The 19,225-nt window shown below is 51.8% G+C and overlaps 5 protein-coding genes across 5 annotated transcripts; 4 read left to right on the top strand and 1 right to left on the bottom strand.

The window, feature by feature from the left end:
• Positions 1–1,519: 1,519 nt before the first annotated feature.
• Positions 1,520–2,517, bottom strand: B0H65DRAFT_443801 (uncharacterized protein; the record flags this gene model as incomplete). Its single annotated transcript, XM_062825648.1, has 2 exons — positions 1,520–1,741; positions 2,344–2,517. 2 exons carry the CDS (start codon positions 2,515–2,517, stop codon positions 1,520–1,522), a joined length of 396 nt encoding a protein of 131 aa, XP_062680826.1.
• On the top strand, positions 2,231–5,293 carry B0H65DRAFT_470125 (terpenoid cyclases/Protein prenyltransferase). The gene is made up of 5 exons (XM_062827039.1): positions 2,231–3,342; positions 3,409–3,533; positions 3,615–3,732; positions 3,923–4,225; positions 4,505–5,293. Exons 1-5 carry the CDS (start codon positions 2,573–2,575, stop codon positions 4,797–4,799), a joined length of 1,611 nt encoding a protein of 536 aa, XP_062680825.1. The 5' UTR covers positions 2,231–2,572; the 3' UTR covers positions 4,800–5,293.
• A 3,541-nt stretch (positions 5,294–8,834) lies between these two features.
• Positions 8,835–10,405, top strand: B0H65DRAFT_237299 (uncharacterized protein). The gene is made up of 2 exons (XM_062822279.1): positions 8,835–9,149; positions 9,708–10,405. Exons 1-2 carry the CDS (start codon positions 8,995–8,997, stop codon positions 10,240–10,242), a joined length of 690 nt encoding a protein of 229 aa, XP_062680824.1. The 5' UTR covers positions 8,835–8,994; the 3' UTR covers positions 10,243–10,405.
• B0H65DRAFT_237256 (uncharacterized protein) lies at positions 10,260–11,693 on the top strand. The gene is made up of 2 exons (XM_062822278.1): positions 10,260–10,598; positions 10,961–11,693. Exons 1-2 carry the CDS (start codon positions 10,568–10,570, stop codon positions 11,317–11,319), a joined length of 390 nt encoding a protein of 129 aa, XP_062680823.1. The 5' UTR covers positions 10,260–10,567; the 3' UTR covers positions 11,320–11,693.
• Positions 11,694–15,539: 3,846 nt separating this feature from the next.
• Positions 15,540–17,267, top strand: B0H65DRAFT_237205 (mannose-1-phosphate guanyltransferase). Its single transcript, XM_062822277.1, has 4 exons — positions 15,540–15,648; positions 15,772–15,815; positions 15,955–16,101; positions 16,182–17,267. Exons 1-4 carry the CDS (start codon positions 15,642–15,644, stop codon positions 17,076–17,078), a joined length of 1,095 nt encoding a protein of 364 aa, XP_062680822.1. The 5' UTR covers positions 15,540–15,641; the 3' UTR covers positions 17,079–17,267.
• The last annotated feature ends 1,958 nt before the right edge of the window (positions 17,268–19,225 follow it).

Genomic DNA, 19,225 nt, shown 5'->3' with positions numbered 1-19,225 from the left:
GCCTCACCACTCCTCATCCTCCTCCCAGCAAGGATAGAAAGCGTCTCGGTCATGATCGAATCCGTATCTCGGTCGCCACGCCGTTACAGTTTGCTTTCCACTTCACACAAGGTGCGCATGGTGACTGACCCTTCCACCACCTCTCACAACAGTCTTCTCTGGAATCTGTCCTGCACCAAAACCTGTTGCTATCCGCCCTTGTCACACGCTCCAGAGTCGCTCGACTTGTCTGGGCATGCCTAACTGCCGGTGTCATTGCCATACCTTGTACGGTATACCCAGCATGTCTCGAGTGATAAAATCAGCTCGGTCAGGGATTCAGACATCCAGATCTGGCCAGAAATCCCCAGTCCGCTTGTTATCTGTCATCCCAATCGGGCTCAGTCTCAACTCTCTGACTCAAGTTGGCAGCAGCTCTTTCTCCCCCAAACGTTGATATTCAACCGGAGCAAACGTCATCAATCATCTTGATCAACTCACCAACAACATCCACGGAGAGAGAGATGGCAACCTCAGTCGGCAATTACATAGTATGTGATAAAAGGAGGGGAGCACAACATTAATTGACACGGTGCACCAGCTCCGTCATTGCGGCGCAGTCGATGGAATGGCCAATCGATATATGAGAAAAAAGAGGCATGTCGTCGCCGGAGATGCTCTGGCGCCAAGTACTCGCACAGTGGCCGCTACTGTTTTCTGGACGCAAACTGGCAGTCTTCTCGGTCCCGGTCGGTGGCTTGTTGCATTCGGCTCGCTGAGATGCGATGCTAGTGGGCACAATACCTGCCACCCATTTAACTGGTCCAGGTGTCCCCTCCAAACTCTTTTAGGCATGGGGCCGGTCCCTGTCAGCGAGAGCTTTCCCCACGCTAGCTAGGGTTATCAGATCCAGTCGGTTTGTGGAGACCCCTCTAGCTCCTGGACCCCTGAAAAAGAGGAGCTGTTGCAACCTTTGAAAAGAAGCTTAACCTGTCCTGCTTTTGATGGCATCCTTCTGTTGAAACGAAACGAAACGATCAGGCAAGGACACATCAGAGCCTCATTATGAAACCGTGAAATGGTTAGTGTAACCGATCAACCAAGACAAGTTTTCCATTTCGAGATCCCCGAAGCTTGCGTGCTGGAGCCGGATCAGGGACTCCTTATGCGGCCCTTATTCTTCTCGGGATCGGCGACACTAGGACCGACTCGAACGAGTCAAGTCTTGGTCTAGAGGGGCCGGGGATTTTTTTGCCGTGGAATCCGTGTCGTCCGTCCGAAAGGTCCACGATACGTTCGGATTTTGAGCCTCAGAATGGCAGTCAAGGAGGAGAAAAAAAGGCCGCTAGTGCGCTCGCTACCGAAAACCCTGGCTATGGCCACTGTCAAATGTCGAGCCAGACTCAACAAAGAAAAGCTCTGTTCGTAGCGAGCAAGAAACGAGACATGTGTTCTTGTGCTCGGGGTGGGTTGCTTGCTCCATGTCTTCGGTGCGTTGATGTCCATTGAAGAAAACGGCACGATGGGCAAAAGATGGTGATCAATGGCGTGATCTCTGATAGGGGGTGTGTAACCTCGATGGTTCGGAAGCAACGTGGTCGAATCTCTCCGGCAGTGTCTGCGTATGTTCGCCGGGGTTGTCGCCGTCGTTGCCGGTACAAGTGCCGCGCATACGGACCAACGTTCCGAATGCCGGACGAGCCAATCTCCGAAATCCATCTTGTAGGATTGGCCGTGTCTTTTGGTCCTTCTTGTCTTGCCCCTATCCATGTGAGCTGATGCAGTGAAAAGTGTTCCTGCGTGCGGTGGATCGATGATTGCTAGGCGATTTCATGGAAGGTCCGAGTTCCGCCGTCTCTTGATCCATAGGGCTGACGGCGAGGTCTACCGAGGTCGCAGCTCTCAAAGTGCCAGCTCCCCGTCAATGCGGAGCCGTCAGTCCCGGAGTCGGGTTCGGAATCTCCGATCCTCATCCAGAACACGGATCCTGGGAGCAACTCGAGATATTTCATCGCCGTCGATGGCCGCTAGAACTGGTGGCATGCATGGTTTTGGCGATGAAATCTCCGATGTGTTGGCATTTGCTGAAGAGGTTCGTTTTGAGTTCGAGCGGCGTTGTGTGAGAGTTAAGAGCCGCATCCACGTTGAGGAGAGATGAAATCAAATGAAAGAAATATTGAGCAAGTGAAATTACATCAACTAAGCTCAGATTCAGTTCCAGGTTGTGAAGGAAAGGGACGTCGTCGTTTCCCAGGGAGCCTTTCGTCATTCGATGCACGGGGCAGGCAGAAGGTACGTGCCTCCACAGCTGGATGACAGCTGGCAGAACTCACCGACACCTGGCAGATCAGCCGTCGAGCTTACCGTCAGATCCCACCACACCGTGGACTGACCCCAACAATGGACGTTCCCAGGCTGCATGCCGCCGCCCAAACAGCGAATGCAAAGGCCGCAAACATCGAGTCCACATCGCCAATTGTAGCATACCAACCTTAGAGCAGCAAGAACAATACCAAGTGTGATGAGATTCTCAACCATTGTGTCCCAACCAGTCTCCTAACACACTTTCTTCTCATTTCTGCTTATCCGATTGATGGTGGTGCGCACAAAGGGAGTGCGGGTCCGGAATCGCGCCATCTTCATTCGCAAGTTTCCAAAGACCAAAAAGGGAAACATGGCCGCCCCCAACTCCTCCTTCCCACAAGAAGGGGTCGCTACTTCTGCTCAGCAAAATCTAGACGCCATCACCGACGACGACTTTGAATACGTCGACGAGGAGTTCGTCTTGAGTCATCCCCCACAGCAACCAGCACAGCCCGAACCCATGATTCCCGACCTGTTCAAACAGCCTCCCCTGGTGAAGGATGACCTCATCACCGACACCTCCCGGCTCCAGGACCAGACTGTCGAGCACTGTCTACCCTTCCTGACTACCGAGGATGGACCCCTCGATGTCAACGACTATGGCCTCCCCAAGCTGAACAGAGAGAAGCATATCAAGTTCCTCAAGCAGTCCCTTGGGCCGTTACCAGGTCGCTTTGTTGCAGTGGATGCCAGCAGGCCGTGGTACTTGTATTGGTGCCTATCCGGTCTCACCATGATGGGGGAGGATGTGTCCAGTTACCGGGAGAGCGTTATTGAGACTGCTCGCACCATGCAGAATGAGTCTGGAGGGTTCGGTGGAGGCCATGGACAGACTTCTCACCTGGCGACTACCTATGCCGTTATCTTGGCTATCGCCTTGGTTGGAGGTGAGGAGGCCTATGATGTTATCGATAGGAAGGCTATGTGGAAATGGCTATGCTCTTTGAAGCAGCCTGATGGTGGTTTTCAGGTGTGTGTGGGAGGTGAGGAGGATATCAGGTACGTTGGTTCCAGGTCACGGTGTTCATGAAGAAGTTGTCTGACACCACAGGGGTAACCGAAAAGGGGGGCATATATCGCGGCTGTTATCATCACTCTGCTCGATCTGCCTCTGGACTTGACACCAGACTCTCCTGCATATGACGGTCGTTCCAACCTGTTGACTGGCATAGCGGAATATGTGCGTAGCTGTAAGTGTTGCCATAGTGGCTCATACATCACAGTGAGGCGGAAGAAATCCTGAAGGGATCATAAAACTGACATTACGCTAGGCCAAACCTTTGAGGGCGGGATATCTAGTCAACCCAACAACGAGGCCCATGGCGCGTATGCCTTTTGCGCTCTTGCCTGTCTCGCCATCCTAGACAACCCTCGCCGGATCATCCCAAGGTAAGCAGCCATGAAGCAAGCAAGCAAGCAAGATATCCCCTACCACCCTTCCCGTCCCCGGGAGGTCATCCACTTAAGCAATGACAACAATCACTGCAATTTCACCCATCATGCGCATGGTCTCATGCACCTTCCCATCAGACACACAGACAGGCAGGCAGCTAACAAAACTCTCCTTCCCACCCACCAGCTACCTAGACGTCCCACGCCTCGTCTCCTGGCTGTCTTACCGACAGTACGCACCCGAAGGCGGATTCTCGGGACGCACCAACAAGCTGGTTGACGGCTGTTACAGCCACTGGGCGGGCGGATGTTTCCCCCTTATTGAGGCATGTCTCAGTCCCTCCGGCTCTGGTTCCGAGAAGGACAAGACATCCACCGGTCTTGCGGCGGCGCCGGAGAGCCTGTACAGCAGGGAGGGTCTTATTCGGTATATCCTTTGCTGTTGCCAGGACCAGACGAAGAGGGGTGGGTTGAGGGATAAGCCGTATAAGTAAGTTCTCTTTTTGTTTTGTTTGGCTTTGCTTTGCTTTGGATAGATGGGGTTTCATTTTGGCTCTACGTTCATCCCCTTCTCACCTCACCCACGTCTCATCAACCACTCATCTCATCTCATCTATCTCACCTCACTTCAACTCCGTTCACCTCCTCTTACTAACTCACCTAACCCACCTCCACCCTTCCCCCAACCTCACCCTCTACCCCCTACCCCCTACTCGCTTTGTGGTCCCATTCTTACCTCACCTCCCCAAATATACTAACACCCCCCAAGAATGTCAGACCCCTACCACACCAATTACGTCCTCTCCGGCCTCTCCTCCGCCCAACACCAATGGGATCTCGACTCCGATCCCCTTCCCCTTTCCAACGGAGATACCACCCCCACCTTGGCCGTCCTGGGCGCCGACTCCGTCTGGAACGTGTTTCCCTACATCGACGAAAAAGACCAGATTTACGAAGACTCGGACCGGGTTAGACCGATCCACCCGGCTTATGCGATCCCGCAGAAGAACGTGAATGGGATTAGGGGGTATTTTCAGGGGCACAGTGGGTTTGCTTCCACTTAGGCGGTGGACAATGACATCGATGGGCGGAGGAGATTGGGTAGACTGAGTAGATTGGGTAGAAGGGGAGGAAGGTTCAGGTGGGGTAACTGTGGTTGTCCTTGGGAAAGAGGGAAATGAGTTATGCGGAAGAATGACCAAGTAGTATGTGGTATTGAGGCAGCGAGTGCTTGGTGATGAGGATATACTGTTAAGAATGATGGGAAAGGTATGTTCGCATGAAACAGCAGAAACGAGTGGAAGTCCTCACGGCAGCTCTTATACTAGCATATGTTTGTTTGCATTGTCAAGATAACGGGCGGGCATGTTTAGTTTGATGTGAGCCCTCGAGTTGGGTTGGCATGAAGGCAGTCTACAGGAATATCCAGCATGAGTGAGTGCAACAAGCAAGACGACGAGGACATGCCGGATTGTCTGTCGAGCGTAATCAATAGCTTTCTGAGCACCAATCTGTAAAAGAAGCAAGTTGAGATCCTCCATAGTCATCATGTGTGAAATTCTGGTGTTTGACCAACAAATATGGTGTTTCCTCTGACCACTGACTGACTTACTCACTCACACTTCACCCACCAATCAGTCTCACATTACAAGCTATCGAGCCTACGCACGTCAAACATTGTTGACGTTTAAAGTATAAGGTTTTATTATATTCATCAAATCGCATGGATTGGGGTTTGAGATCAATGAGTGTCATTAGCTATCGGAACCAAGCATTTCTAAATACCCTCCCACTGCCGATTGGCAGATTAAAAAAATAAGCAATGCGGTAGGTAAGCCGAAGCAGGGTGAAATAAGAAGTCGAAAGAAAGATACCTACCAAGAAGCACAGCACGGGCAATGATGGCAGGAATAACTGGCTCGACACCTGGTCATTGTGAGTTTGGAGATACTAACTTCAGTCCCAGGAACCCAACGTCTTCCTCTGGACTCTTTACCCATCTCCAAATGCGGTTACTCTCATTCCACAGCAAAGAGCGGCTCTCGGAAAGTCTTCCGCCACCATAATCACTGGATTCTGTGGGTTTGTCTTGGAAAAGTGCAGGTCAGCCTATCAGACCGTGGGCACCTGCATGGGAACAGAGGCAATCACTGAGGCAAAGCGAAGCCTTCCGCTGCACTTCCACCTCGTGGTTAGGCACCCATCCGTTCCGGAACAAAGCGAGACTGAAGTGACTGCAGGATACGACGTGTTGGATGAAATGCCCTGGCTTGAGACTTGATTAAAGTGGGTTTGACCTTGAAGTGCATGCAACAATCTTAATTGACTGTCGATATCCGTCGCTACCCATCCTTCCCATCCTTCCGAGCACGCCACCATCGATCAACTTGTGCAGATATGGAACGAAGAAAAGGGCTGGTTAGACGTGGGTGCAGGTATGCGTACCGAGAGGCCGTGAGTGTACAACACTTTGGCAACATGGCAGTCCACGCACCATAACACACCTCAAGGACATGGACGATATCCCTGCGGGGAAGTTTGTGAGTCGAGACAATAGAAATAGGCATGCTGTTGCTTTGCTCCCATCACTAACCCTTGGACTGGGGTCATGCTGCCGGACAGAACGTCCGGGGATCCAAATGACGTTATAGATCAAGTCAACCACCAAAGCCTCGATTCCTCAGAGCAAGATGTCTTGTGGGCTTGGTGTTGTTTGCCATAACCCCCCTAATAGTGCCCGATTCCTGTATCACTCGCCCAGAATGCCGGTGAGTAGTTCAGATCGGCGCAGGCCTCGAATCAGCATCACAGAAAGGATGGCAGAGTGGGGGTAATGATTAGGAAGAAATCAATCCCATCGAAAAACCATTCATGGACGGTCCAATGGCAGGTTGTCTGATAGGTTTTGATCATCATTTTGCAGCCTCCGTGAGGTTCCATATCCCAATCGTATTTCTGGTCGGGTCCTCGGATAAACCCTCGGATGGGTCTTGGGTAGCATCAGACAATGGTTGCCAATGGCATGGCAATGGCTAGAAAAGGGAACAAGTCGTAGAAGGCTGCAGAACAGCTACTACAACTTGTATATGCGTGGTTCATCTCTGTCGTGTAATCTCACCTGTATTACCGGGATGTGAGAAATGTGGTACATGGCAACAAGATATCATACTCATCTGGAAGGGTAAGTAAGGGTCAAGCAATGTCCCAACCCAGGTGGATGGTAGCGAGAACCGGCATGATGGAATATAGTGGTGAGATTTGCCCGTCTTTGCCGAGCTCTGCCTTTGTGTCTTGGCCATGGACGAGGAGTCTTTCTCCGGACAAATCGAGGGTTTCGACGGGATGAGGCCCATTACGGCGGCCTGGTGGCGCAGTCGATGCCCGGAGAATAGGTTGGGAAACAAAGCATTCAGCCAAATCGTAGCTGATGGGTTTGGTAGGGCGAGGTTGAAATTGGTAGAGGTACATAGACACCATTCAGTCGAAGCATGACGTTGCAATGGAATGAATCAGAAAGGCTGAGCTTCCATCATATGCGAGTGATGGCTCTGATGAGGGGCTGCAACCTCATCAAGCTCAGCTGTCCATTGGAAAGGGAAGGAAGGAACGTAGCGAGCATGCGGGGTGAAAGGGAACAGGAAAGCAAAAAGGGAAGAACGACTTCCTTGACCCCCAACTCTCCAAGGAAAGTGCTGGTCGATAAGGCGAAGATGATGGCATTAGAGGTGGTCTGATTGGTCCTCCTGTTGAGCTCCATGCTTGTCACAGCTTGGGGATCAGGTTCAAGCAAATGAGCCCGAGAGTGTCGATCGAGGAGGGCGGGGAATTCATGGGCGATGGCTGCTTCTTTATCGAAGCGTTTGGGTCAGTCAACTCATCGCCTACCCAGATCTGTCCAGGTCGTGATGGTATGGTATAGCAGCCACGAATTCAAGAGTCAATGGTGCCATGTCAGAGTCAGTGTCGAAACTCTCAAAGCCTATCGAGAGCAAAGAAGTTGAATTGAGGCTGGAATGATACACTCCAGATGTCAAGTGTGTCTGAGGCAAAATCAATGACCCATTGAGGGCCTGGGTGTTCGTTGGGTTCGTGTTCTAGAAGAATTCCATCCCGGGTGTTCTGCCCCTCTTTTCCCCTCCATCAGAAAGGACCCACCTTTTATAGCGACATCAATTGAAAACCTGGAAATCCAGGAGCATTGACCACCAACCATTTTGCACTTTCATGTGCTTTCCATTCTCATTGGAGATTGCCGTGAGGTTGCTTCGTTCGCATTCAATGCACGGAGCAGGCAGAGAGCCCCCGCATTCTGAACATTTCGTCCCTTGGTCTCTCTGTCATCCATTTTCAACCTCTCATCTTCAAATCTTCAAGACCAGATACAAAGTTGGCATTGTTTGTTTTTCAATGCCAACAGCCTCATGGTCACTTTCTGTCCCGGCAAGGTATACACGGTGAAGCCTAAAAGATGACAGCCGAATCACGATACTCACACACGAGCCATGGGCAGAGCGATGGGCAGGCAGACAGGATGTGAAGATTGACACTCTCCTACAGTCTCCTCCTCGTCCTCCTCCCCCGGCCTTGTCAACACCAAATTTCACCAACGACAGCGACTATCGCCATCGTGACTGGCTGCCCTCGTTCATCCTCTTTCCTCCGCCCGCGCTCTTCCTTCTTCTTTTTCAAAATAATGGCACGGCAATGCTGGCCCCGTTGACTGCTCCGTCGAGGTTCACCGTTCCGCCCGTCTCTTCCGGCTCGGTTGGCTCCCTTGGAACCCTTGTACCCGTACATCCGTGAGAGCATGGAAGGGCCTGTCACTGCCTGTTCTTCACCTGTTGCTCTTGTCACGCAACTCCAGCGGTGCCCGCAGCACGTCTTCCATGATTTCTGCACCAGTCCATTCTGGCTCGTCGGTTTAATATCCAGCAGCATTGCCAACTCATCATTGCATGCGTCTTAAGGCCTTCTTGTGCCTAGCTGCCTCGCGGCCTTGCGGCCTCGCCATGAACTCGGCCATTCAGCGTCCTCGCTCTCTCCTGGGGCCAGACGCATCCGCACCCAGGACATGCAAGGGTTCGCCGGCCCAGCCACTGTTCATGCACCTCATCCCTCATTCACCGACTTCGTGGTCGGCCAAAGAGCCAGTCATTTTGATATGGCTCGATTTGTTCCGCTACACAGACCTGTGTACCGGCCCTTTCCATGACCATGACAGCAATTTCTTGACGAACCCAATTTGCTGACCAACTGGAGATGAGAAAGAGAGAAACAAACACCGACGAGCAGACGGTGATCCATGGTCCATGGCCCATGGCCCGGACGGAAAGCACCCAGCAACACCGCCGGCTGTTGTCGTCTTTCCGGAATCCTCGATCCCGCGGTTTTGATACGCTGCCTGCCGAACCAAGGTATGGAATCCGCCGAATCGCCCATGTTGCCCGAGTCGTGGCCCACAAATTCACAGCGCCAATGATCTCCAGTTCACCTCTCAGTAAGGTCAACCAAACACCAACATGCCATGTCAACTTCTCCCGTCCTTCCTTGCCCGCTTGGCTATTCATGCCCCCCGGCTCCAACCCCAACCCCAATCCCCGTTCCTGGCTGGTTCATGCAGCGTATATGGACCCGCCAAATTTTGACGCTATTTTACCTTCTGCCGTTGATCTCTACGGTAGCATAGCAAGTGGAGACGCACCTCTACTGAAAAAAGGTACCGCCGAGGCCTTGCGGTCCGTCTGTCGATAGTGTCGATAGCACAAACTCCAATTCCAAAAGGATACATGCTGGATATGCCATAGCCCAGGCTGCATGAGTGGTTCAAAGAGCCACCAGTCAGATGGATCTTGCCGGGCTTGCTGTTCTTCATCAACTGCTTTTCGTGTTGCGAGCCAGGCACATCCTTTCTTCTGGCACCCCTCGGCTTCACCAAAATGCCACATCTCAATCTGACTGGTTGCCGGCAAAAGACCGCTTGCTGCCGAATTTTCGAATCTTGCTTCGATTTCTCTCTTGGGGCACCAGACTGGCTCTCGGGCATCCCATTTCGCCACCTTGCTATGCCTAACTCTGCATACCCAAAACGCCTCGCGAGCCTATCTCATCTATCCAACGATGGGACACGATCCAGGCGTGCCAGGGCGGCGAGAGAGGCCGAAGAACATGTGGAGGCCGGCCCAGTCGTCGAGCCAGGTGCCGGAAAAGGAAAATAAATCATCACACAAATGGTGTCGGGCTCCATCCATGCCCATTCCAATCCCAGACTGGCTCGACTTATCAAAGCAGATCTTTCCCCCCAGGCATGTCAATGCATACCCCATGGGTGGTGTATGTGTGGTGTGGAGTTGGCCCGGTCTCCGGCTCTATCAACTGGCAACGACAATGCCAGCGCATCAAGATGGGTCACACTTTGAGCCGCATCTCGACGGTCGAACATTGCATCTGACGAACACTTTATCCTCCTGTCCGTTTGGCTTTCCCTCATGTCGTCTCTTTGGCGTCTGAATTCGGACATTTTTGCCTCCGCTCTTGCCCCGCACGAAGGCCGCTCCTTCACTGCAATATGTAAAGCACACATATCTCGCCGTTGACTGCTCATCAAGGTGATGCAGCTTCGTTGTCCATACCTGCCTGCTTCCGGCACTGCCTCGCATCTCCTTCTGCCTTTTTAGTTGGGCTCAATTGCATCACATCCTCGGATCTCGGACATCTACCCGCGGCCTCCTCACTTCCTTCTTTTTCACCATCGTCACCTCTACATTTTGCCGTTTCACTTCTGTCTCGCTTCTCCTGGCATATCCTTTATTTTGCACAGGCAAAAACCGACACCATGGCTGGTTTCTACATGCAGTATCTGGAGAGTAAGTCACCCACGCGTCAACCTTTGCTGTCAAACCTCGCTTTCCAATTTAATCACAAAAATCCTACACTGCCAATCTTGTTGTGGGGTGTTGTCACGAGGCATGGCATTTCCCCCTTTGGAATGGTTTACCCCTGCATGAGATTTCCACAACATGGAGATGTCCCGCCTCTTTCTTCTTCCAGAGATCGTACACCAGGTGTCATCTTGCCCCCCCGTTACCCACAGATCAAACCGACCCCGGTCATAGGGCTGAGGCATCCGTGTTCGGCTGCCACGCAGTCAGGGAATCCATCTGCACATGTCTCATGCTTTACCCACATACATTCTGATGAGGAAAGCCGCTAATTTGGGTTCTTACAGGTCTTTGCCGGCGGCGTGGATGGCACGATCCCTCGTACGAGTGCTACCGTGACGGCAGTGGCTTTACCTGCTTGGTTCTCGTCAACGGCCGCGAATACCAGACAGATATCCCATATGAATCACATGGACTCGCCCAGGAAAACGCGGCCATGCGTGCGTTTATGGTCTGCCGAAATTTCTCGGTCAATGGAGGGATGCTGGCTCGCAACGGAATCGTCCAAGGGTTGCCGGCAGACGAGGCCAAGCACAAGTCCAGACGGAGCAGCCGTCCCCATACGTCTTCCCAATATACGCATGGACACCGCAATCGACATTCCGGAGATGAATCGAGCAGCAGCTCGATTGCTTCGACGGAATGAGGGCCATGAAGCCGCCATACCTTAGCAGAAGGCAACACAGCCCATTGAAAGGGCATGGATGCCCTCTCGATCAGCGGATTTGGATTTTCTCTTTTTCTTTTAAACTTCTTTCACGCTTCACAGCAACATGGTGAGAAGACCCGGGATTTATACCCCTAGGTGACGATCAATCGACGACTCGGCAAAAGACGAACGAATAGCATCACGACTGGTTTCTACACGCACAAAAGCTGCATCGGCAAAATTCATGACTGGACGACCTACGACATATAGATACATTGATCTGACGCGTTGTCACGATTCTGCTTCATTCCTTTCTTTTGGGTTCTCCGGTTTTCCCTCCCCGAGTTTGGCGGGTTTTTGGTTGTTTTAGAAGCCTCCTTGGGCCTCCGGAAAGCTTCGTCCGTATCGTGGAAGTACAGCCGTACTTGGATTGGATGCCCCCAGCGCGGAAATACGAACCCAAGCCTGATCCAGCTGACCAGGGATTGTTCTTCCCATTGCTTTGTGTGGACTTTGGAAAGCTTAGTGGTGTCCAAGACCGCCTTCACCTTGGCTTGATGGAACCTTGGGTCCGAAATGATGAGGCAAGACGCTTCCATATGGCCATTCCTTCCTGGTTTGGGACGCATCTCATCATTATTGCAACTGTCTTATAAGTCAGCTCATACACATTCATTGCACCTGGACTTGTTTGGTTTCGCACCTTCACGAGACTTTGGAGCGGTCCGTTCGGCGTAGGCCTCTATGCTTCGCCGCAAGACGTCTGTCTTCTTTCTTGGCCGGGAGACAGAGACCCATTGGATCACCGAAGGGCATACTTGGCTGAAGTTGGACTGGTTGGATCATTTTATTTCTTCACTTTCATGTATCATGGGGGGAGTATGGCATGGGAGTTTCGTGGCTTACTTCCTCTTTCTCTTTTCGTCCCTTCTGGGAACATTCTTCACGATTTTACGACTTAATGAAACGGCATCTCCAAGAGACATTGATGACGAGCCCAGGCAACTTGAGTGCTGGTGGGGGGATCTGGCGGGGAGGTAGATGGTGAGAGGAGGGCGTGTTGGCAGCATCAAGTAACGCAGCGTATATGACCCCCGTCGTACCTGTAAATAAGATAGAGGGTGACGATGATGATGACATGACTGATAAAAGAATACAATTGTTTTCTCGCGACCCTGGTCAAGTTTGGTGGCTGGTTTTACTGTGAGATACTCTGTTACTGTGATATGCTCTCCTTTGTGTCATGTTCTCTCAACCGTCAACATCCAATAGGTTCGGGAGAAATTAGACTTGAGCACTAACAGACTTAACCCGGATTTCCGAAGCTGTATGTTAGTACATAAGTACCGACCGACGTCCACCCACCCTAGCACGCCTAGGTTAGGTAGCCCAGCCTAGTCCACCCGTCGTCCCAGCCCTATATCCTGATCCCGATCCCGATCCCGTAGTCCCCATCCAGCCCGCGTCCTGCGGCCTTGCCGTCCGACCGGTCGTCCACCACGTGGATGTGATGGAGGGCTGAATTGGAACTGCCCAGGGGTAAGGTCCCCAAAAGAGGTAAACGGGGTGGTGTGTTAAGGAGGAGAAGACCGAAAGAACAAGAGAAGAGCAGGGAGGGACAAAGGAAGGAACTAACAAGCGGACATGCCGCATGGGAGGGAAGATACGGATACAATATATGGTTGGCACTTGCCCAGCTCCCAGGTGAACCAGGGTTCGTTCATCCAGGGTAAGGGTAGGTTTTCGACCTCGGGGATTGGATTGGGACGTCAGGGGTCAGTTAAATCCAAGGGTTCAGGTCGGAGATGGAACTTCCACCTGGAGGTCTCGGGGTTATTGACGAACAATGAGTGAGGGTGCTATGGACTGACTGATGGAGAAGAGGGGAAAAAAGAGGTTGAAGTTCTGGTGATCGCAATCATTATTGCGGCTTTGTGGCGCCGCCGGCGCGCCGGTGATTATCATTCACTCGGGCGGTTCTAGTATTACATAGTGGTATACATACTCGTCAGGTCTACCAAACCGACCCTGCCTTGCCTTGTCACCGGAGATTGGCGGCTCCCACATCAGCGTACCTAGCAGACACTGATAGACGATATTCGAATTGCTCAGACCAAGCTTGGGCTCGGGATGTTTGAAAGGAAGAACCACTGCAAAACGCAAAACGTGGCGGTGCTTGTTTCATTAGAGGTCAGAAGGGATATCAATGGGTGATGGATATCCTTGTTTGTGGCGGTTGTGGTTTGTGGTTGTGGACTATGCACGATTTCATGATATATCTTGAGAGTAGAGTGCAACTCGCGACGGAGCACATGACTTCTGCCACTTCCGAATGGGGTGTTCGTTCGTGGGGGTTAAGTACGGTCGGTAGTCGATGCGATCTCTCGTACCTGCTTTGGTGTGGTAACTGGTGGCGGTTGTTATACGAGATTTATAAAAGGAGGATACTTCAGTGTGGTGACTGTGGTCTCACTTCTCACGTTATGACATACGAGCTTACCTATGGATGGATGTGTATACCTCTGCTCTGGGTAAAGGTAATCTTGAAAGTTGTTCAGGCTATTGAAGGAGTGAATGTGAGTGGTATACACTACTACCATGTATAACTACACAGTAGGTTGCGCGTACGTAAGCCGATTTCCACATCTCGGGGTATTTCTGGGTCTCAGTGTACCCGGTATCGAGATCACCGCGGTGGACAAAACACCCTTCATTTCCTCGACAAGCCTTTTGACGATCTGCAAATGGAGCTTCTTCAAAACTGCTCACATTCCCCCACAACCCGATGGAGAAGGGAATACGGTGAAGAGCGTAGAGTCACCATTCGCAAACATGTGCTCGGGACTCACGATGTTTTTTTTCTTGTTGTTTGACTCGAGCAGCGCATGCTGCCTCGGCCAACTCTGACGATGTTTCCCAAAAGCAGGTTTGTTGCGTGGGGTCGTGGTGTTGCGTGGTGTGCTTGCTAAAAAGCTCCATGACCCACGACCCACGGGCGGAAGATGGAGCACATGACAATTTGAGACGGAGGGGCAGTATAGGAATTGTCAATGTCCGACGATGAGATGGAAAAAGGCATCGAGTTGATCACACAGACCAATTGTCTGAACCTGAAACATGCTCCAGATTATCGTGATTCGGTTATCGAATTGGCAGGTCTGATGTCGTCGACGTTGACCTGAACGGGCGGCGCCGTGGCAAACACTAAAAAAAGGGGCACCGAAACAAAAGAAGCATTGATGGAAATTCAGGGGATTGTGTTCTGCAACGGCGCAAGCCAATCTCGTCAAGGAGATTGATGTGGTTTGATTGGCGAGCCCGCTTGAATGGCTTGATTGGTCTGCCCCTCTTGGCTGCTAGATAGCCAATGGGAGAGCCCCATTCAGGGCCGTGCCCCTTTCCAGGTTTCCCCAACTTGACCAAAGCGGACGCAGAAGAGAGCACCGGAGATGGAGCACGGGCCACAGGAACCGCTAGCGGATCGTTTTAGCATGGACCAGGAAATCACAGGGAATCCACCGGAAGCTGCTGCGCCATGCCCAAACCAGCTTGAGATGGAAACAGCAATGACAGCCTTGCCGTTGCAGAGAGCAGTGGTGAGACGAGAGAGAGAGGCCAAGAAGGGGAATTGAGTCTGGAATGGGTGAGATACAGTGGATGAATATGGCCAAGTGTGGATGGAATTCGTGACGGAAACGTCGAGACCGCCCGTGGAAGCACAGAGGTACGTACTCTTTAAAGAGGGTTTCTTGGCGAGGTGCCTGCGTGCGGGAGCCAAAACTGAAGTGGACCGGGTGTGACCTGCCCCCCTGTTCCAGCCAGGGGAAAGCTGAGTGCGATGGCAGCCTCAGACCATCCATTCAGAGTCAGCAGCCAGCACCCAGCACACACGCAACACACAAGCGGGCGGGCACCAGTGGAAGAGACTCGACCGCCCGGGACCCTCGACTCGAAAAAAGATCCAGAGTGTCCTCAACCAACAAACATTAATCTTCGCATCATCCCACCTCTCCCACCTCCAAATCACACTTCCGTCCTCCGGACACACCACCATTACTATTCCACCTCCATCTTCTCTTCTACCTCCTGTTCTTACTTGACAGGTTGTTGTTAATTCCCGCCAACAAGAGGCCATAGTAATCACTTCCCCCCTTTCACGACGCCCAAGAACTTGCGACGACTTGTAGCAAGCCACCTTTCCAGCTTCTTCCTTCCTTCTTACACTCGTTGAACAACCATTTCTTCGATACGCTCGTTGTCTATCACGACCGTTACGACCGACACTTCTACCAACACAGCCACCACCAACATCAGCAATCATGAAGGGTAAGCTCTCCTCGACTCCTCTCCCCCCTCCCCCTCCCCGCCTCTTTCCCGGTGCTGGTGCTCTGGCCACACCTCGGACCCTACAATGGCGGGAACCCTGACTGACGCGTCCCCCTGCTACAGCTCTTATTCTCGTCGGCGGCTTTGGCACTCGCCTTCGCCCTCTCGTAAGCGACCCCCGTACCATACCATACCATGCATACCATCCCGGGCCGGGCCATGCCATGCCCTCGTGGCTGGCCTGTCTGTGGCCTGGTAGCCGCCATGGCAAGTCGACGTCATGACTAACGACGTCTCTCAATATAGACCTTGACCATGCCTAAGCCCCTGGTCGAGTTCGGCAACAAGCGTATGATTCTGCACCAGATCGAGGCCCTTGCGGCGGCCGGTGTTACCGACATCGTTCTCGCCGTGAACTATCGCCCTGAAATTATGGAGAAGTACTTGGCTGAGGTTAGTGACAAGCTCCTTCTGAAACGAAGGTCCCCTGACTAGAGGTCCCTTGCTAACCCTCTCTTCTTCCCCCGATGCAGTACGAGAAGCAGTTCGGTATCAACATTACCATCTCTATCGAAACCGAGCCCCTGGGTACTGCTGGTCCCCTGAAGTTGGCCGAGGACGTCCTCAGGAAAGATGACACTCCCTTCTTCGTCCTCAACTCCGACGTTACCTGCGAATATCCCTTCAAGGAGCTCGCCGCCTTCCACAAGGCCCACGGAGACGAGGGTACCATCGTGGTGACCAAGGTGGAGGAGCCTTCCAAGTATGGTGTCGTCGTTCACAAGCCCAACCACCCATCCCGCATCGACCGCTTCGTTGAGAAGCCCGTGCAGTTCGTCGGCAACCGCATCAACGCCGGCCTCTACATTTTCAACCCCGCAGTCATTGACCGCGTTGAGCTGCGGCCCACTTCCATCGAACAGGAGACCTTCCCTGCCATGGTCAGGGACGGTCAATTACACTCTTTCGATCTCGAGGGCTTCTGGATGGACATCGGTCAGCCCAAGGATTTCCTGACGGGTACCTGCCTCTATCTTTCCTCCCTTACCAAGAAGGGCTCCAAGGAGCTCGCCCCCACCACTCTGCCCTACGTCCACGGCGGCAACGTTCTTATCGACCCCTCAGCGAAGATCGGCAAGAACTGCAGAATCGGACCCAACGTCACTATAGGCCCCAACGTTGTCGTTGGCGACGGTGTCCGTCTGCAGCGCTGTGTGTTGCTCGAAGGATCCAAGGTTAAGGACCACGCTTGGGTCAAGAGCACCATTGTTGGCTGGAACAGCACGGTTGGCAAGTGGGCCCGTCTCGAGAACGTGACAGTCCTCGGTGACGATGTCACCATTGGCGACGAGATTTACGTTAACGGCGGCAGCATTCTGCCACACAAAACCATCAAGGCCAACGTCGACGTACCGGCCATTATCATGTAAACGAAGCCATCTAGTCCTGACTTTCCGCGACCGTAACGATGACGAGACGAGCTACCATAATCATTCATCTTAATTTCTTCGAAAATATACCACCTTTTTAGATCTTTTCTCAACACCGCCGTACTTTTTCCACCTCTACGACTTCTTTACCTACCTTACTCCTCTCTTGTGATTCGGCCTATATCGTCCATGCCGTTGCTGTACGACGAATAACCACGGCCGTCCAGCCCCCCGGCTTTCTCCCATCCTCGATCTTGATATTCTTCTCGGTTTAACGCGTTTCATTTCATCGTCCGCAACAAACGGCGCCCTGCGCGGAACGACTCTCATGGCGGATGACTCCCGAAGATGGTTTTCAAGAGACGGATCAGATGCACGCTATACTGTAATGATGTTTCTTGGGCGGGCGGTTGTATAGTATAAGAAGCTGTCTGTCATTTGTTGTCCTTGGGAAGGGAAAGGACGATGCATTTTTGGGGGGTCTTGAAAAACGCATGGGAGGGCAAAAAGGAGTCTGGACTTTAGCAACGCTTGTTGGAAGGTTTTGTTATGCCACAGCATGAAAAAGGTTATGGGGGTGGTCAGATATTACCATGCAATTGACTCGCAATTGAACAATCCTGCTCTCTCTCGACTCCAAGTGCCATGGTGGCAATATGGTGATGCTCGGTATGGTTGTGCTGGGATGTTGTCGTATGTACCGGCAGTAATATGTTGACGACAGTTGAAGGAATGTGTAAGAGGAGGTCTTCCAGATCAGTTGGCTCTCCGGCGAGACCAACATGCTACGAGGGAGTGAAGGAAGAAGGGCATGTCAAGAGGGAAAGAACTTGAAGCATTGTCGAATCATCGTTATCATATTTCCCTTCGCTTCGGTCAGAAATTTACTGGAGTTCTCATCCAGCGACTTTCCGGGCTTAACATGATCGTCTCCAACGATGCCTCGGTCACATGGAAGCACATGTAAGCTGCAGTCGGTCGTATACCTGCCTCTGTATCGTACCGTACTATATCTGCCTTGCCTTGCCTTGCCTCACATTGCATCGCCTCGCCTAGATTACTTCAGGTACATGTACTTTGACAAGACCAGCCTTACATTGCCTTGACTCTGCATCTCGTTGACTCTCTACATCCCGTCGGCTTTACCTTGCCTTGCCTTGCCTTACACTGCGTTTGCCTTGCACTCCCTTGACATTACATCGATCTGACTGTACATGACCTCGCCTTACACTTCTCCAACTGCAGACCGGAGCTAGCTAGCTCTCCCGTCCTGCAATCAACTGAGCATCTAACTGTTTTCTGCAACCCCTTCACCCTCTTTCTTGTTCGTGAGGGAGTTGTCGTGATGGTTCTTGATATACATGTGACATGATGAATGAGCGAGAAGAAGGCTTGAAGTGAAGATAGAGTGAATTGATTGATGTGCCGCAGTTATGGTGGATTGCGCGCCTGTCAATCCGACCTGTGGCCTGAAGAAGAGGCAAAGCCTGAACAAATATCGATAGTAGATCACGATTATTCGGGTAGGTATCCGTAAAGACTGAAGGGTGCCCAGCAAGGGTTCAACTAGTATATACCTCTATGCGTACACGTCGTCCGTTGAGAAGTAAACCGAACACAGAGTGTGTGGACTACCACCTTGAGATGGATGACCGCCTGACTGACTGACTCTACGTCCAAAACGTGGTCCTCACGGCGTTTTGACATGTATGTTTTGTAAGAGACATCCATCCATCCATCCATCATGAATGTCCTTTTCTCTTGCCAAATCGTCCGGATTGATATTCTCTTTCCTGTCACGTTGTTACATACTCGGTCGAACCTTCCAGGGTGGAGGATAGGTAGAAACAAATTCCATAATCACCTACAGATGTAGACTGACAGGATAATCTGTGAAAACGTCAAGAGGTCTGTTTATTAGAGAATTGAATACTCTCTGACTGAGTGTCAACTGTATGTGTATATCTATCTACATCCTCTTACTTCCATACTAATGTGGGACGTGGAGAAATGGTCTTGTCTTGCGGAGGTTCACTTCGTCAAAGAACAAACATGGTGTGACTATACATATATCTATCACCTCTTAACGAAAACAAAGCGGAACAAAAACAAAGCAATGCAAGTTTAAGGCAAGAGACAACAGAAAC

This window comes from Neurospora tetraspora (assembly GCF_033439725.1).
Source record: "Neurospora tetraspora strain CBS 560.94 chromosome Unknown B0H65scaffold_5, whole genome shotgun sequence".
Taxonomy (NCBI): domain Eukaryota; kingdom Fungi; phylum Ascomycota; class Sordariomycetes; order Sordariales; family Sordariaceae; genus Neurospora; species Neurospora tetraspora.
The sequence above is the reverse complement of the archived record's forward strand: the minus strand, read 5'-3'. Positions and strand labels throughout refer to the sequence as shown.

Excerpts from the sequence above, each read along its gene's own strand:
- B0H65DRAFT_470125 (XM_062827039.1), top strand. The coding sequence starts at position 2,573 with ATGGTGGTGCGCACAAAGGGAGTGCGGGTCCGGAATCGCGCCATCTTC. Across the intron at positions 3,733-3,922 it reads CCTCGCCGGATCATCCCAAG|CTACCTAGACGTCCCACGCC; the intron begins GTAAGCAGCCAT and ends CCCACCCACCAG. Across the intron at positions 4,226-4,504 it reads TTGAGGGATAAGCCGTATAA|AATGTCAGACCCCTACCACA; the intron begins GTAAGTTCTCTT and ends ACACCCCCCAAG.
- B0H65DRAFT_237205 (XM_062822277.1), top strand. Across the intron at positions 15,816-15,954 it reads GCACTCGCCTTCGCCCTCTC|ACCTTGACCATGCCTAAGCC; the intron begins GTAAGCGACCCC and ends CTCTCAATATAG. Across the intron at positions 16,102-16,181 it reads TGGAGAAGTACTTGGCTGAG|TACGAGAAGCAGTTCGGTAT; the intron begins GTTAGTGACAAG and ends CCCCCGATGCAG.
- B0H65DRAFT_237256 (XM_062822278.1), top strand. The coding sequence starts at position 10,568 with ATGGCTGGTTTCTACATGCAGTATCTGGAGA. Across the intron at positions 10,599-10,960 it reads CTACATGCAGTATCTGGAGA|GTCTTTGCCGGCGGCGTGGA; the intron begins GTAAGTCACCCA and ends GGGTTCTTACAG.
- B0H65DRAFT_237299 (XM_062822279.1), top strand. The coding sequence starts at position 8,995 with ATGAGAAAGAGAGAAACAAACACCGACGAGCAGACGGTGATCCATGGT. Across the intron at positions 9,150-9,707 it reads ACGCTGCCTGCCGAACCAAG|ACCGCTTGCTGCCGAATTTT; the intron begins GTATGGAATCCG and ends TGCCGGCAAAAG.